The sequence below is a fragment of the Carassius auratus genome, unplaced genomic scaffold, assembly GCF_003368295.1.
Source record: "Carassius auratus strain Wakin unplaced genomic scaffold, ASM336829v1 scaf_tig00216838, whole genome shotgun sequence".
In the NCBI taxonomy this organism is placed as follows: Eukaryota; Metazoa; Chordata; class Actinopteri; order Cypriniformes; family Cyprinidae; genus Carassius; species Carassius auratus.
The window spans coordinates 310,001-327,303 of NW_020528759.1; the positions used below are offsets into that span (position 1 = coordinate 310,001).

Consider the following 17,303-nt stretch of genomic DNA (forward strand, 5'->3'; position numbering starts at 1 on the left):
TTTAGAAAATTGGGCCAAATGAATCAGTTATAGTGTGTTAGCATCAAGAAAAACTGTACCAAGTCACTTGCATCAAAGCTGGAAGTACTGGCAGCTATTGCTTTAACTGGTGTAGACATGTTTACATAGGGTCAAGGGAAACTTTCACTTTCAATTGCTTTCAGATTCTGTTTCAGAGAAACTCTGTGTGTTCCTGTAAATGGTGTTTGCTCTTCACCCCCTGCACAGCATCCTGTGAGCCAAATTACTTTGTTTGTTTCTATGTAATACAGTATTGTAAGTCATATCGAAAGTGAAATGTGAAAGTGAAAATGTGACAATATAAAAGCTCTGCAGCACTTTTTTTTCTGTTCAGTAAAGCAGCTGCAGCAGTGCTGAGATCTAAATCGCTCCTCCAGGAGACAATCTTCAGGCCTTGAAAATAAACCCAGGTGAGTAAGAACACTTATAGTATTTGAGTTGATTTCTAGCTCATTTGAAAGCAAGTGTTTTGATTTATGAAGCTGAGACTAGCACCCTGCAGTACAGTAACACTCGCTGACTGTGCAGCAGAACACACAGATATTGGGAGATTTCAGAAGTTAATGGCCCTCAATAGATCTAAATGCAGGTCTTATTGCAGGTTTGGACATAAACAATACGATGGTTTAATGATTGTCAATGTTTGCTTTACAATGTACAGATAAAAGAGGATTGACTCAAATGTATTGGTGTTCAGTCTGCTATCTACAGACAGTAGTATGCACTCTCTAGAAATCACTTTTTTCCTAAAAGACAGGTTTAAAAGGATTCTGATTCTTAGTTAATATAACATATAAAGCTGGAACAATGCAGATTGGAGCTGCTGCTGGTAATCTTGCAGTTGGACTTTCACACAACATTTCTGTGTGACAGGTTTGATCCAGTCTGATTTTATGAGACCTAAGCCCTGTACAGACAGGACTTGTTTTCCAGGGGGTCATTAGAGAAATTTGTGCGAATCAGCCAAGTCTGTGATTTTATCACACAACATCTGTAATAATTCCAGAGCAAATGGCCTACTGTTTTTCGACAAAGAATCCTCTAAGAAATCTAATCCTGTCTGAATGTGAATGTCTGGGATTGCAGGGACAACATGTTTCCTTTTTTTTTTTTTTGGCCAATATGAATTACCATAGACACACATTTTCTTTGTAGACTCAGTAAAAATTATGCACTTTACCATATTTTGTCACTTTACCCTACTAAATGTAAAACAGCTAGAATGACCCTTTCTCCCTGTTAGTTCTCATTACATTACAAACCAGTCACACATTGTTTATTTTACTCTGTTCAAACTGTAGCTACAAACTGATTAAATGGTCCCACTTTATATTGTGTTCCTAATACCTCATGTGTACTTAGCAACTAGATGTGTTTGTAGTATGTAACCACAGTGTAAGTTCACAATGGTACATAGTATCTACAGCTGTTATATTTCTGTAACTACACATATGTAACAACCTACTGAATGGTATGTGTAAGTACAAATGTGTAACTGGACATTGGTAACAACACTTATTGCTAAAGAAAGTACAAATGTGTCACAGGACCAACAGCACTTTTTGGTAAAGAAAGTGTTACACTTTATATTAGATTTATCATGTAATTACTCTGATGTTACACAACAGCGGCCAGTAAGTTAGGCTTACATATAACTTGAGGTTGGTGTCCAGAATGTTACACTTTATATTAAGTGAACAGTTCCTGAGGAGTTACCATGTAAGTGCCATGGTATTACAGTGGGGCACCAACACCAACTCGAGATCCAACTCCTCCCACTGTACATATCTTTAAACCTACCCTTCTCCACCTCCTGGATCCCATGTCCAGCTCTAAACCTACCCGTCTCCACCTACTGGATCCCATGTCCACCTATAAACCTACCCGTCTCCACCTCCTGGATCCCATGTCCATCCCTAAACCTACCCGTCTCCACCCCCTGGATCCCATTTCCATCCCTAAACCTACCCGTCTCCACCCCCTGGATCCCATGTCCACCTCTAAACCTACCCGTCTCCACCCCCTGGATCCCATGTCCATCCCTAAACCTTCCCGTCTCCACCCCCTGGATCCCATGTCCATCCCTAAACCTACCCTTCTCCACCTCCTGGATCCATTTCCATCCCTAAACCTACCCGTCTCCACCCCCTGGATCCCATGTCCACCTCTAAACCTACCCGTCTCCACCCCCTGGATCCCATGTCCATCCCTAAACCTTCCGTCTCCACCCCCTGGATCCCATGTCATCCCTAAACCTACCCTTCTCCACCCCCTGGATCCCATGTCCATCCCTAAACCTACCCGTCTCCACCCCCTGGATCCATGTCCATCCCTAAACCTTCCCGTCTCCACCCCCTGGATCCCATGTCCATCCCTAAACCTACCCGTCTCCACCCCTGGATCCCATGTCCATCCCTAAACCTACCCGTCTCCACCCCCTGGATCCCATGTCCATCCCTAAACCTACCCGTCTCCACCCCCTGGATCCCATGTCCATCCCTAAACCTACCCGTCTCCACCCCCTGGATCCCATGTCCATCCCTAAACCTACCCGTCTCCACCCCCTGGATCCCATGTCCATCCCTAAACCTACCCGTCTCCACCCCCTGGATCCCATGTCCATCCCTAAACCTACCCGTCTCCACCCCCTGGATCCCATGTCCATCCTAAACCTACCCGTCTCCACCCCCTGGATCCCATGTCCATCTCTAAACCTACCCGTCTCCACCCCTGGATCCCATTTCCATCCCTAAACCTACCCGTCTCCACCCCCTGGATCCCATGTCCATCCCTAAACCTACCCATCTCCACCCCCTGGATCACAAATGCCGAAATCAGCCCAGATGACCTACCGACTTAATATACCAATGTAGCTTCTACCAAACAAAATTGAAGGTAAACAATCAGATAACACTTTAACAGATAAATCCCAGATAACAATAAGATTCACAACAAAACATACATTTTAACATTAACTAACAAAATACAACCAGTTACCTTAATCGAAATAAAGATATTGTTCAAACAAATTAACAAAGGAACAACTACATTTAATTAAAGTAAAGAATCGCCCGAGAGTTACGGTACAGTTATGAAGGTAATTTAATGCCAAAAAGATTTACATATGCAGGGTAAGAGTTGTGGAAGTGTACATAAGACTGTCAGCGTAAATTAAATTTGCATGTGCTAGAGAAGCTTTGTAAAGGTGTTAATTGCGTTTCAAGCATAAGAAAAAATTATTTGCAGCATTTTACTGTTATTCTTAAATGTAATTTAAGTTTTGTGAAACTGCAGCTTCATGCTAAAGCATAATAATATGATCTGGATTCTTCTGACTTCCATTTTCCCGCGCTTACACTTTTAGCATGTTGTTTTGCGGTCAAAAGCACTGCAAGCCTGTGAACAGTGATTCGCAAGTGAAAACAACAGTTTAAAGAACTGCAAAACCGATCGACTGCATAGAACCAATCTGTATGTGTAAAAAATCTGTTGTACATTTGTAAAGCTCAGTCTTTCTTTTCTCTGCTCTTACAATTTTGGCACGATTCTCTCACTAACTGAGTTTTGCAAGCGTGAGGGCAGGTCCAAGACCTTCTTGTAGCCAATCAAATGAGGCTTTTGCTGACTCTCCATTTACTCGTATTCGACTGGTTCAATAAACACATCATATGCCAAAACATTCAACTTCATTTAGTTCCGGATCGTTCTCACTGCCAGAATTTTTATTCAAGCAATTCAGTTCAATTCAATTCAAGTTGGAATTATCTCCATGACAAAAATTTCACAGTAAAGCATTAAAATTTGTCTAAATATTGGGAAACAGTAACATGAACATAACTATTTATATTGATTATACAGTGTGTGTGTGTGTGCGTGTGTGTGTGTGTGTGTGTGAGAGAGAGCGAGAGTCAGTCACTGTCTCCATCTTCAGCAAGTGCCCCCAATTTCTTCTTCCACTGCCTGTAAAATGTATAAATAACAATATTTACCAATCACTTTGACTACTTTTTAATTGCTTTTAATTACACTTAGGTGTGTAAGAGTCGCCGTGATTTTGCCAAGTAAGGCATGTTCCTGGATCAACATCTTTTGATGATACTGGATCAACATTAATGTCCAAAAGTATAGACTTAACCCAATCCCTACCCCTAAACCTAACCCCACCCATAATGTATTCCTAAAATCAGTGGGAAATGATAGCTGATTAACAAGGGTGTAGAAGCACCTAACTCTGGTTGTAAGCCTAAAACAGATATTTCCTGAAAAGTTATATCTCAATTCTGATTGGTTGATCCAGGAACATGCTGTACTTGCTGAAACCACGCTCACCATAAGTAGTGAAGACCAAACCTGCAAAAATTACAAATAAATAAATATACAGATAAATAAATAAATACATGTAATAGGAAAATAAATAAAGGAATAAATGATTTGATGAAACAAATAGAATTAAATTGTAATACAATTTTATCCTGGATTTTATTTGACATTTTTTCTTTTAATTTATTTTTTTATTTTTTTTTATATTTAACTAATTCATTCATTCATTCATTCATTCATTCATTCATTCATTTATTATTTAATTTTAAATTTATTTATTTATATGTTCATTTATTTTTTTATATATTCATTAATTCACACATGTATTCATCTCCTAATTTATTTATTCGTTTATTTCTTTAAATTTTTCCATGTGCAACAAGGACATTTTTAATACACAATATTTGTAATACACAATATACACAATTTGTTTATTTCTATACTTCATGTTTGGGTTTAACACAAGAAACAAGAAATAAAGAGATACAGTTTCCTGTTATAAAATATTTTTCATATATTCCCAGCAAACACAGAACGTTCCCCTAACGTTCCCCTAACAACGTTTCCCATTTGGTTATTTTCTTTGGTTATTTTCCTGGAATGAGAATTTTACTGGAGTATCCCCAACGAAAAACTTGTATTTTTTCCCCCTGGAATGCAATTTTTATCATGTGTGGGTCATGAGTGTGCTGGATGATTATGATTGTACAGGGGGGTAATCACATCGAAGTTAGGGAAACCTTATGATAACGCTATGGAAACATTAAAATAACGTTATACAAACCAAAAACTAATGTTCTGTTTCTATTAAGATAACTTTCCTGGCTAACCAAAAACAAGCCTTAAAGTCCTCATGAAATCAAAATTGACAAAACTGACAATTTATTAGCGCACATTGCAAATCTTGATGTGAAAAATTAATCCATGCAAGTTAATCCGCTGAAAATAATTGTTTGTCTTGGAGAATCTTTAATCAAAATCGGAACATTGTGCCTCCCCGACATATTTTCGTGCCACACACACTCCGCTTACATTCATTCATGTCGTGATGAGAGGTGATACCACCTGGGTAGTGTGATTTATATAGTGTCCAAAAATGTCAAAACAGAACCAAAAGTTGTCCAAATGATGATACGTTGCAGCCACAATCCTGACGGTATACAATAGTTTTGTGTGAATTTATGTTGTTAATCGATGAAAATATTATCCAGATTGCAATCTCGATCCACTCCGTGAAAGTGCACATTTAGGGGAATTCGTGGCCTAGTGGTTAGAGAGGTTGACTCCTAACCCTAAGGTTGTGGGTTTAAGTCTCGGGACGGCAATACTACGACTGAGGTGCCCTTGAGCAAGGCACCGAACCCCCAACTGCTCCCCAGCTGTTGGCTGTGTCACATCACTTTCACTCATATCGGGAACTTTTTATATGACTAAAAGTGGACCCTGTGGGACCATTCAGTTAATGTCCCAAATGTCCTCTTTGTAACGTACTTATGAGACTATAAAATAACCAAAATGGAACGTCACCCTAATGTCTTTTATGGAACATTGATCTGCAGCACTTTCATAACCAAAATAGAACGTTTTAGGAATGCCCCTAATGTTCTGTAAAGGTTAAAGACTTCCGTCTCCTTTAGAGAAACTTCAGGGAATGATGCGCAAGCCCTCGATAACGTCCCCTAATATGTGGTAAATAACAGACAGTGTAATAGTGAGCACAAAATAAAAAGTTACTCACACTTGTGTGGTGCAAAATTACTGTCAGATCCAAAATAGTTGCACAGCATCGTCTTTTAGTTTCAATCGTTCTGAAAATCCTGTGTTAAATTATGCATTGTGAAGTGAGCAAAGGACCAAGTTTTACTGATGTGGTCTGGCTCTTCATTACAAATAAAGTTCATCAAATCCAGTCTTTCCTGGTGTTAGGATCAGCAGAAAGGCGATGCAAAAACAGTTGGACCCACTTTATATTAAGTGGCCTTAACTACTATGTACTTACATTTTAATTAATAATTTAGTACATTGTACTTATTGTGTACATACATGTTTTTACATTGTACTTATATATATAAAAATACTACATGTAATTACATCTGTATTTAATTTCTGTAATTACATTTATAATTACACTGTTGACCCATACTTTACACCTTAACCCACCCTTAAACTTACCCATACCTCCAACCCTCTCCCTAACCTTACCCCTATCCCACCTCAGTAGCAGAAAAAGTGTTTTACAATACAATATGAACACAATAAGTACAATTTTTTTTTATGTAAGTACATAGTAGTTAAGGCCACCTAATATAAAGTGGGACCAAACAGTTTTTCCACAGCTTGGCACTGAACAGTGTCTTGTCTTCGGAGCATCTTTATTGTTTGGTTTCTGTGTAGACTTGCATTTGCCTCTTGTTATTTACACTACATGTGCAAATCACTTGGACGGGGCTAAACAGGCAGTGAAATAGAATCGCTGGGCGTGGCTAAACAGGCAGTGAAATAGAATCGGTGGGCGTGGCTAAACAGGCAGTGAAATAGAATCGCTGGGCGTGGCTAAACAGGCAGTGAAATAGAATCGGTGGGCGGGGCTAAACAGGCAGTGAAATAGAATCGCTGGGCGTGGCTAAGCAGGCAGTGAAATAGAATCGGTGGGTGGGGCTAAACAGGCAGTGAAATAGAATCGCTGGGCGTGGCTAAACAGGCAGTGAAATAGAATCGCTGGGCGTGGCTAAACAGGCAGTGAAATAGAATCGGTGGCGTGGCTAAACAGGCAGTGAAATAGAATCGCTGGGCGTGGCTAAACAGGCAGTGAAATAGAATCGCTGGGCGTGGCTAAACAGGCAGTGAAATAGAATCGGTGGGCGGGGCTAAACAGGCAGTGAAATAGAATCGCTGGGCGTGGCTAAACAGGCAGTGAAATAGAATCGGTGGGTGGGGCTAAACAGGCAGTGAAATAGAATCGGTGGGCGGGGCTAAACAGGCAGTGCTGTAGAAGCAGGCGTTGATATTGTTTTACGGAGGTGGGTTTAGCCCACACAAAAGAAGCAAGTTTTTAGACTAATGCGGAAGAATTCTGAATTCTGACATTTACATGATGTTTTTATAGTACACTGATCTCTATATGTCAAAGATCAAGGGAATTTTGATTTCTTAGTTCGTGACTTTTTAAGAGAGCATGTATATACCTTAACCCTCTGAAGTCTAAGGGTGTTTTGGGGTCCTGGAGAAGTTTTGTCATGCCTGACATTTGTGCTTTTTTCAGTTGCTTATAACATCTAAATGGCTAAAATCTAATATCGCTGTAATCAGCACAGACTGGGCTATATAATTGTTTTGAGAAAACAATGTTTATGCGTGGTTAGTGAACCCTAAAAATGGTAAATCACTTGAAATAAGGTCATAAAACACATACAGACCATTGGTTCCCGGGACTTTTGAGAACTGGATCTTGTCGCCTAGAATTTTTCTTTCTAAATTACGTGAAAATCATCTTGTTTACTCACTTAAAGAAAACAATATATTGATTTAAATTTCTAAGACACTTTTTTGTTTGTAAAAGTCATATGCGAGTAGGCGTCAACTATCATGAATATCATTGTGATTTACTCCTGAGAAGACAAAGGCCCGCATAATGAGCTGCATAATGTGCCTTTCAGTCAGGTATGTGACTAAGAGGAAAGACTTACAGAAAGAATGTGAGGACAAAATAAATGTATATATTTTTATGTTTGTAGTTTATTTAGAAATATATTTAATTATCCCACAAAATAATTTAATAATCACTTATAAGTGCAGTTAAACAGTTTATTAAGAACAATCACAACTGACTTTCAAAGCTGAATATTTAGCATCATTACTTCAGTTACACACTGATTTTCTACAAAAAGATGTTATTAGTATCATTGTTTATTATTATTATCATCATCATCATCATCATTATTATTGTTAAAAAGAGCTGAGAATACACATTATGTGAAACCTAATACAAGTATATAAATATATAAAAAGAGACTTATGTTTATGATAAAGCGCTTCATTCTTTTTTTTCTGAGGAAATCCAAAACTCAAATCCTGAGGTAATCCTCATCACATCTTCTTGGGGTGAATTATGTCTTTTTCCTCTCATCGCCAAAGCAAACTCTTCGCTGCTTTGTTTTCTGTATGGGCATTACAAGCCGCCGAGTGTGACGACTGGGTGAAGGAGGAGCTGGAAACAAGTGCGAGGTAAACAATTTAATGAAAACGAAAGAGTACAAAACAATGCTGGGAAGACGACAATCCCAAGATGGTGGGGAGACGGTGAGTAATCCAGATGGTGATGGTGAGTTGGCAGCAGAGAGGATGGCACAGGAACTGCGGGTAATAGAGCGCGAAGGTAAGTGGTGATGCTTGTGGAGGTGCGATGAGTGGATGAGGTTCCAGGGGAAAAAACGAAACATCCAACGCAGAACAACACAGAAGCATAGAACAGTTACAGACATGAAACAACGCTCTCACAAACACAAGATGTGAGACAAGCCAATATTTAGGGAAAGAGTAATGAGTGACAGCTGCTGCTGATGACAATTAACGGAGACACCCACAACTAATCAGTGCAGACGCAAAACACACAGACTTCACCCACAAAGTGCAAAACCCAGAGACTATGTCTGTATACAGAGACACTACCCCCCCCCTCTAAGAACGCCTCCCTGGAGTTCCCAGAAGGGCCTACCTGCTGATTGTAATCACCAATAAGGGAGTGATCCAATATGTCCCTAGCAGGTACCCAACTCCTCTCCTCCGACCGTAACCTTCCCAGTCCACCAGGTACTGGAATCCTCACCCCCTCCGCCTCGAGTCCAGAATGCGAATTAACCGAATAAGTCGGTTCCCCATCTACAAGACGCGGCGGCGGGGGAACCGGAGTAGGCGGATTAATACATGCATAAAACACGGGTTTAATTTTGGACACATGAAAGGCTGGGTGTATCCTCCTGTACGCTGGAGGTAGTTTGAGGCGGATTGTCACCGGACTAATGATCTTGGTGATAGTAAACCTTGGTGACCTTTGACTCGACCTCCCATACGAGTGCTGAGACCACTACTTTCTCAGGTAAAATACACTCGGGAGTCACCGGGCGGGCGGAGGGATCAAAAATACGTGATAAGAATCGGGTTTGACATTTTTGGAACCCGGACAGTACAATAAAATAAAATCAAAGAGACTGAAAAAAAGTGCCCACAGAGCCTGCCTGCAATTGAATCTTTTGGCAGTTCTAATGTATTCTAAATTGTTATGATCGGTCCAAACAATGAAAGGTACCCCTGAACCTTCCAGCCTGTGATGCCACTCCTCTAAAGCTAATTTGACGGCCAACAACTCTCTGTTACCAATGTCATAATTGCGTTCAGCAGGAGATAACCGATGGGAAAAAAACGCGCAAGGATGTACCTTATCGTCCGAGGCAGCACGTTGGGACAACACTGCTCCTACCCCCACCTCTGATGCGTCGACCTCCACCACGAACTGCCGTGTGGGGTCAGGGGCAACAAGGATGGGAGCCGAAATGAAGTGGCTTTTGAGGTTAGTGAACGCAGTCTCAGCTGCGTCGACCACCTGAACGGAGTACTGGGAGAGGTCAAAGCTGTCAGAGGTAAGGCTAGTTGGCTGAAGTTGCGAATGAAACGCAGATAGAAATTGGCAAACCCCAAACTGCTGTAGGGCCTTACGGGAATCTGGAGATGGCCAATCTATCACAGCCTTAACCCTGTCAGGGTCCATACGTATTCCCTCGGACGAGACGATATACCCTAGGAAGGGAACAGACAGTGCATGGAATACGCATTTCTCCTCCTTGACAAAAAGCCCATTCTCAAGTAACCTCTGGAGCACTCGTCTGACATGTTGAACGTGTTCCTGGAGAGATGAAGAAAAAATCAGTATGTCATCCAGGTAAACATATATATACTGATCTACCATATCTCTCAACACGTCATTAACGAGTGCTTGGAAAACCCCTGGCGAGTTGGAGAGCCCGAACGGCATCACCAAGTATTCACAGTGCCCTCTCGGGGTATTAAAGGCGGTTTTCCATTCATCCCCCTTCCTGATGCGGACCAAATGATAAGCATTACGTAAATCCAATTTTGTGAATACGGATGCTCCCTGTAACCTCTCAAAAGCTGAAGACATGAGTGGTAATGGATAGGTGTTCTTTATCGTAATGTTGTTCAGCTCTCGGTAATCAATACAAGGTCTCGGAGAACCATCCTTCTTACCCACAAAAAAGAATCCTGCCCCCGCTGGAGAAGAGGAAGGGCGGATGAACCCAGATGCCAAGGAATCAGAAATGTATTTCTCCATGGCCTCCCTCTCTGGAATAGAAAGTGAGTATAATTTGCCTTTAGGTGGAGACTTACCTGGCACTAAGTCTATGGCACAGTCGTAGGGATGATGTGGAGGAAGAGAAGCAGCACGGGACTTACTGAACACCTCTTTCAGGTCCAGATACTCTGCGGGCATGTTTGATAATACCATGTTCTCCTTCTGAAAGACAGAGACAGGGACAACAGGACAAGCAGAAACCAGAAAGACTCATGACAACTTTCACTCCACAATGTGACTGTGTTGGAACCCCAATCCACTCGTGGATTATGTTTCATTAACCAGGGGTGACCTAAAACAATGGGAGCTATGGGGAAGTCCATGATAAAAAAAGGATATGGTTTCGCAATGATTGCCTGAAGTGAGCAGAGTGATGGGTTTAGTGTAATGGGTGACGTGAGGCAGTTCCTGGCCGTTGAGTGCAGTGACATGGACGGGAAGAGACACAGGCAGTACAGGAATGTTCAGGTGACGTGCAAGGAGTGAGTCGATGAAATTACCTTCGGCTCCGGAGTCCAGAAGGGTATGACAGTCATGTGTGTGATTCTCCCACCGCAGTTTCACCGGAAGGAGAGTCGATGATGTTGTTCAGGACTTCACAGCGGAGATCCCACCCGAAAGTATGGGCAGGAATAGATGGTATGTCCTGAGCCTCCGCAGTACAAGCATAGTCCTTGGGACCTCCACTGCTCTCTCTCCCTCCGGGACAGCCGAGCTCTACCCACCTGCATGGGTTCGTGGTCATGGACGGGACCGACCGCGTTCTCTCGACTCGAGCGGCCCCTTTCAGGAGAGATGGGATGGCGTGTTGGACTGGTCTGTCGACCCAGACGATTAATCTGGGCATCAACTCGCAGGGCTAGGTCGATGAGACCGTCGAGTGTGGGGGGCAGCTCGAGGAGATAGATCTCCTTTTGAACACGGTCGGCCAGCCCATGCAGGAATCGATCCCACTGCGCCGCCTCGTTCCTCTGGCACGCGGCCGCCAGGGTGCGGAACTGAATGGATTAATCCGTGACCGAGGAGGTCCCTTGATGTAGGTCTGAGAGCTGGTGGGCGGCTTCCCTGCCGGCCGCGGCTCGATCGAAGACCCTCCTCATCTCCTCCGAGAGGGTGTGGAACAAGGCGCAACACGGATGTTGGTTCTCCCACAACGCCGTCCTTGCCGGAAAGTAGAGTCAGCGTAAACGCAACCTTCGATTCCTCAGTGGCGAAGGTGCAGGGCTGTAAGGCAAAGTGGATGGAACACTTATTTAGGAAAGTTCTGCAGAAAGCTGGCTCACAGGAGTAGTTGGAAGTTCTGGAAGTTGCGGCTCTGGCCGGAAGTGATCCTGGGGAGTCCAATGGGCGCAGTGGGAGAGGTGAGCTGATGGATCTGCTGGGTGAGCTCGGACACCTGGGCCACCAGCACTTGGATAGCGCGTCCGGTGTTAGAGATGCTCTCCTGCTGCTGATCCATGCGTTTGACGCTGTGGTGAATAAAGTCAGTTAAAGAGGTGGTGCTCGCTTCCATTTTGTGGTGAGAGCGTTCTGTGATGACTGGGTGAAGGAGGAGCTGGAAACAAGTGCGAGTTAAACAATTTAATGAAAACCAAACAAACAAACAAGAGTACAAAACAATGCTGGGAAGACGACAATCCAAGATGGTGGGTAGACGGTGAGTAATCCGGATGGTGATGGTGAGTTGGCAGCAGGAGAGGATGGCACAGGAACTGCGGGTAATAGAGCCGAAGGTAAGTGGTGATGCTTGTGGAGGTGCGATGAGTGGATGAGGTTCCAGGGAAAAACACGGACATCCAACGCAGAACAACACAGAAGCATAGAACAGTTACCAGACATGAAACAACACTCTCACAAACACAAGACGTGAGACAAGCCAATATATAGGGAGAGAGTAATGAGTGACAGCTGCTGCTGATGACAATTAATGGAACACAAACTAATCAGTGCAGACGCGAAACACACAGACTTCACCACAAGTGACAGTGAGCTTCAAGTGCAACATTATAATCTCAATACCACGTTCAGCGCGTGGGCGTGGTCGCATTAGATATAATGAAGGGAGAGGTTAAAAAAAGACATCGCATTGTTTATCACAGAATATTTGTTTTTTGGCAGCACTTGTTTAGTTTAAAAGTAGACACGTCAAGCTTTCTATAGATATATCTCTTATGTCTCTTTGTTGAGTATTAACAGAGTTAAGCCCTATTTGGACGGGACTAGTTTTCTAAACTATGTTTGAGTTTTACCACCTGACGTCTGCGATTTTCATGCACCAATTCAGACGGGACTAACATCTCCATGTTTATTACAGAGGTGGGAGGGTCTGTTTTGTGCAACTGGGCGTCACAGAGATCACTCGCTCTGTATGCGTGCATTGCATATAGTCATTAGGAATGATTACAATTAGTATTATTACACAATAAATACTAAATGGCTAGTATAGCAAAACCATGTTAATTTGTGGTTTCTTTAGTTTAACATGTTTCTAGTTTTTTTTTTTTTTTTTTGTATTAGGCTAAACCCATGTTTAATTTTCATAAAGGTACATCTGTAATTAAAACATTATGTAACTGAGTGCATAAATGAATGTGAGTAATCTTACCTGATGCTGATATTACAATTGCCAGTCTTAACAGTTTACATCTAGCTCTTGATTTTATTTTTTATTTTAATTTTATTTATTTTTTTATTATTATTATTTCTTTGCGGGTAAGCAAATATATCAAACATGCCCGTGGTAAGATCATCTACAGTAAATCGCGTTGGCCAAAACACATAAGGAATAAAATATCACCGGCAATCACAGACATTCGCATTCGGATGGGATTAGTTTTCTCAGAGGATCACTGAGTTTGCTGAAAGACAGTAGGTAATTTGCTCTGGAATTATCAGAGGTTGTGTGAGAAAAACACAGACGTGGCAGATTCGGACGGGATTAAAATCACTGAGTACGTCTGTGTAACACAGATTTCTCTAACGACCCCCTGTAAAACTAGTCCCGTCCAAATAGAGCTTTACAGGTTATTTTAATGACGCGTTTCTAAATGAAGATCACCGCAGACCAAGGCTGCAGACAGCACACCTTGTTTATTATCTTTATTTTATAAATGCTCAAAGTTTTGTTGTTATTATGTCTGTATACAAATAAAAGTAGACCCTTTACAGATTTGATTGATGTATTGCTCTTATCTGTACGATCAAAACTGAAAGTGTAATTGAAGTTCTTTTCGGGGTTATCAGGAGAAAATGCCTCATCATGCGTATAAACGTGAATCGACTCCAGAGGGTTAATTAAACAATTTAATAATCAATTAAAAAGCCATTTATACCTGCATGATATTGCACTGTATTCCATGGACCAGAGGTTTGTAAAATGGATGAATGTATGATTCAGCTGCAGATGCCATCTTCATTCAGTTTGCGACTCTCACAGTGCATTATGGGTATTCTCTAGCTGTTGAGCATACATCGGTTGTACACTCATTATTTCAGTGCACTATGGGTTTGAATAATACCCTATTTAAGGGTAAAGGGGGTGCTTTCAGATTCAGCCTCAGTTCTTGGAGGACCACAGATCTGCAGAGTACACACCAGATCCAGCTAATGAAGTCCTTCAGGCTTATTTGTAAGCTAAATTTCTGGTTTGTGTCTAAACTCTGGCCCTTCAGGAACTGAGCTTTGTACCGCTCTGTGTTAACATAAGTAGCGAAATGAAAACGCACTGCTCAAGTAGTATGTGGGAAGACAGATTGCACATCCACTGATATCAAACAATGGTTTGAAAGACATTTGTGAATGCATCACTTATCTTATCAGTGAAAGCAATGTTCGTGTGGCGCACAGTTCCCCATACAGATAATCTAAGTATGGAGTCTCATTCAATTTTATTTATCACAGTAATACATCAGTGTTGTTAAAATTATTTTTCTCTTTTTATTTCAAGACCCTAATATAAAGAAACATGTCTTGGAGTGATCTCTTCTACCCTGGAATTCCCGAAAGAAGGGAAAGACTTATCCGCAAAAAGCCAAGAGCTTCGAGAACTGATGAAAAACAACTTCCGAGCCACCAACCAACTCATTGAGGCTCTTAAGGAACACTTAGGCTTGTCCTTCAGGCCAGTCGCCTTGAATGAGAAAGCTACTGTGAAGGAGAACTGTGATGTAATCATTGAACGCATACATGAGATCCAGGCAGAAGTAGAGAAGATTGACCAGAAGATGAAGGCGAAGCTGGAACCGACACATGTATGAGAAACTGAAGAAAATGTCTCTGTCTGTTCCTAGACTATCAACTATTAATCAGGAAGTGTTGGTGCAGTTTGTTGGTGTTGCAGGCTCTGCTGCCGTTATTGCCGTTGGTTGGCTAATTACAAATGGATACATTCTGACAACATTACACTGAACCTTCGGTATAATTGCAACAGGGATTAATGGCTACTGTTGTAGTTGGGGGTGTTATTCATGGGGATCGATATGATTATTAGCGCCATCTAGAGGTATTGAACGTGATCAACTGGAAGAGGGCCCTGGAAGAGTATGACAGGGCTTTGGAAGAATTCAGGCCAGCGTCTGAAAAATATCAGGATAGTAATACCTATGTCAGGATGAGACTTGAGATGGGTCAATCAAGCAGAAAATTACATCCACAATCTTAACTGGTATTTCCTATTTTACTATTGTGGATGTATTTCTTTCCTGATTGTTATATTTTATGTATTCAGATAAAAGACATGCATTCAAATCTCTAGGTTCTTTGTTAAATGCTGTATCTAAATCTGTCTTCTACAGTCTCTGAAATCAACAAAAATAAACGGTTTAAAAACATTAACCAGTTATAGTGTTTTTCATACAAAATAAACATTTTCAATGCAAATGTTCAAAACCTAAATGTTTCAATCAAATTTGGTCTTTTAAATCAGTAGTGGGATGTATTCAGGAAGCAACAAATAACAGTTGTGTTGATGTGCTGCTAAATGCAAGTGCTTTCCTCTTGACCAACAGAAGGCACCAGAATGCTGTCTGTGTTCTTTGGCAAGAAAGACGAGCTCAAGAAAGGAGAACTGATAAGGTCCACCCAGACCCTCCACCACTATGTGCACAAATACTTCAAGATCACCAACAGGCTTTTAGAGATACTCGACACTCACCTGAATCAAAGCCCTTCCCCTGCAGTGGAAGCAAATGAGAGTGAAAGCATTGAGAAAAACTGCACCAGGGTAAGAAATGTTATGAGCCAGATCCTGGATGTTTCTGAGAAGGAGAACAAACATGTCCAAAAGGAGAAACATGATCTTTATGAGCAGATTGTCTTCCCTGGAGTGTCACTGAAGGACAAGGCTGCAATGATAAAGGATCTGCATCAGAAGACCATGGGACTCTTGGGGAATGTCTACGGCCCTGTAGTCGCTGTTCGACTGGCAAACAGTGATCTGGGGCGGGTGATGCCTCCAGTGGAACAGAATGAATTTCAGCTTGTTCTGTCATTTGCTCTGGGGGATCTACTACAGAGCAGTGCAAGAATCACTGAGCTTCTGTGTAGATCAAGAGAAAAGAGCCTGGATGAAGCCATACAGTTGGTGGAAGATGTACTGTCCGTTCTGAAGACGCCCTGCGACTCCTACAATGACATTCTGTGTGAAGTGGAAGCCTACATCACCATCTTATCTGAAAACATGTAGAGCTAACTCATGAAGACACGCTTCTCTCAGAGAGCACAGTAAAGTTTGTGTTGATAAATCATTGCAATTTTCCTCCAGTAGTGTTTTCATTATTTCAACCTTTCATTATTTTATAGATTTAGTTTATCTTATAATTATACGCCACTATTAATTCAGCTCACTTCGACTGAGAACATCCCAAGGTTGTCATTTAGTCAAATTGTGTGGTCTATAAGTTTACAATTAATGACAGAAATTAACTATTCAATATTTTGAATATATTAAGTAAATATCTACAAACAATAAATTCCCTGATATTTGTAAGAAAAATGTAGCTGATTTATCACAAGTTATTCCTCATCATTAACATTTCTGGCTCTCTATACATCTATAAACTGAGAGGCCACTATAATACATGGATATATTCAGGATTGAATGTTACCTCATAATAGTTACTTGTTACTTCAGTGGAAAATATGGAAATACAGAAATAGGTTTCTGCAAAATTCTCTAAATGATGACGGTAGTTAACACAACTATTTATGTGTGTCAGGTGTTGCTGTGGTAAAGAACTCATGACAAAGAGAATACAGAATCAAAAGTATATATATATATATATATATATATATATATATATATATATATATATATATATATATATAATATTTCTTACAAATAAAAAAGTAATGTCCATATACCACAGTATTTGTACAGTTCCCGGATAATACAAATCATATAAGTAGATTATAACTGTATTTAAGCAGAAATGATTAATACCATTAAAGCAATCATTACAACAAGCATCTTACATAATAGATAATCAAATATTTTACTGTCTTACGCCACTGGTATTTTTTGTTAAGTTGTTATATGAAGCTCTTAGAAAACCAAAAGTTTAAGTACTGATATAGATGTACAGACAATTACTGTACA

General features: G+C 41.0%; 1 protein-coding gene across 1 annotated transcript in view; it reads left to right on the plus strand.

Annotated features, from left to right (window-relative positions):
* Window positions 1-16,468, plus strand: part of LOC113099034 (uncharacterized) — a 19,890-nt gene extending 3,422 nt beyond the window's left edge. Inside the window, exons 2-4 of the mRNA XM_026264086.1 lie at window positions 165-234; window positions 356-431; window positions 15,715-16,468. Coding sequence (XP_026119871.1) covers window positions 15,726-16,391 — 666 coding nt within the window. The 5' untranslated portion in view covers window positions 165-234; window positions 356-431; window positions 15,715-15,725 and the 3' untranslated portion in view covers window positions 16,392-16,468. The remainder of the gene's footprint in view (window positions 1-164; window positions 235-355; window positions 432-15,714) is intronic.
* Window positions 16,469-17,303: the final 835 nt, after the last annotated feature.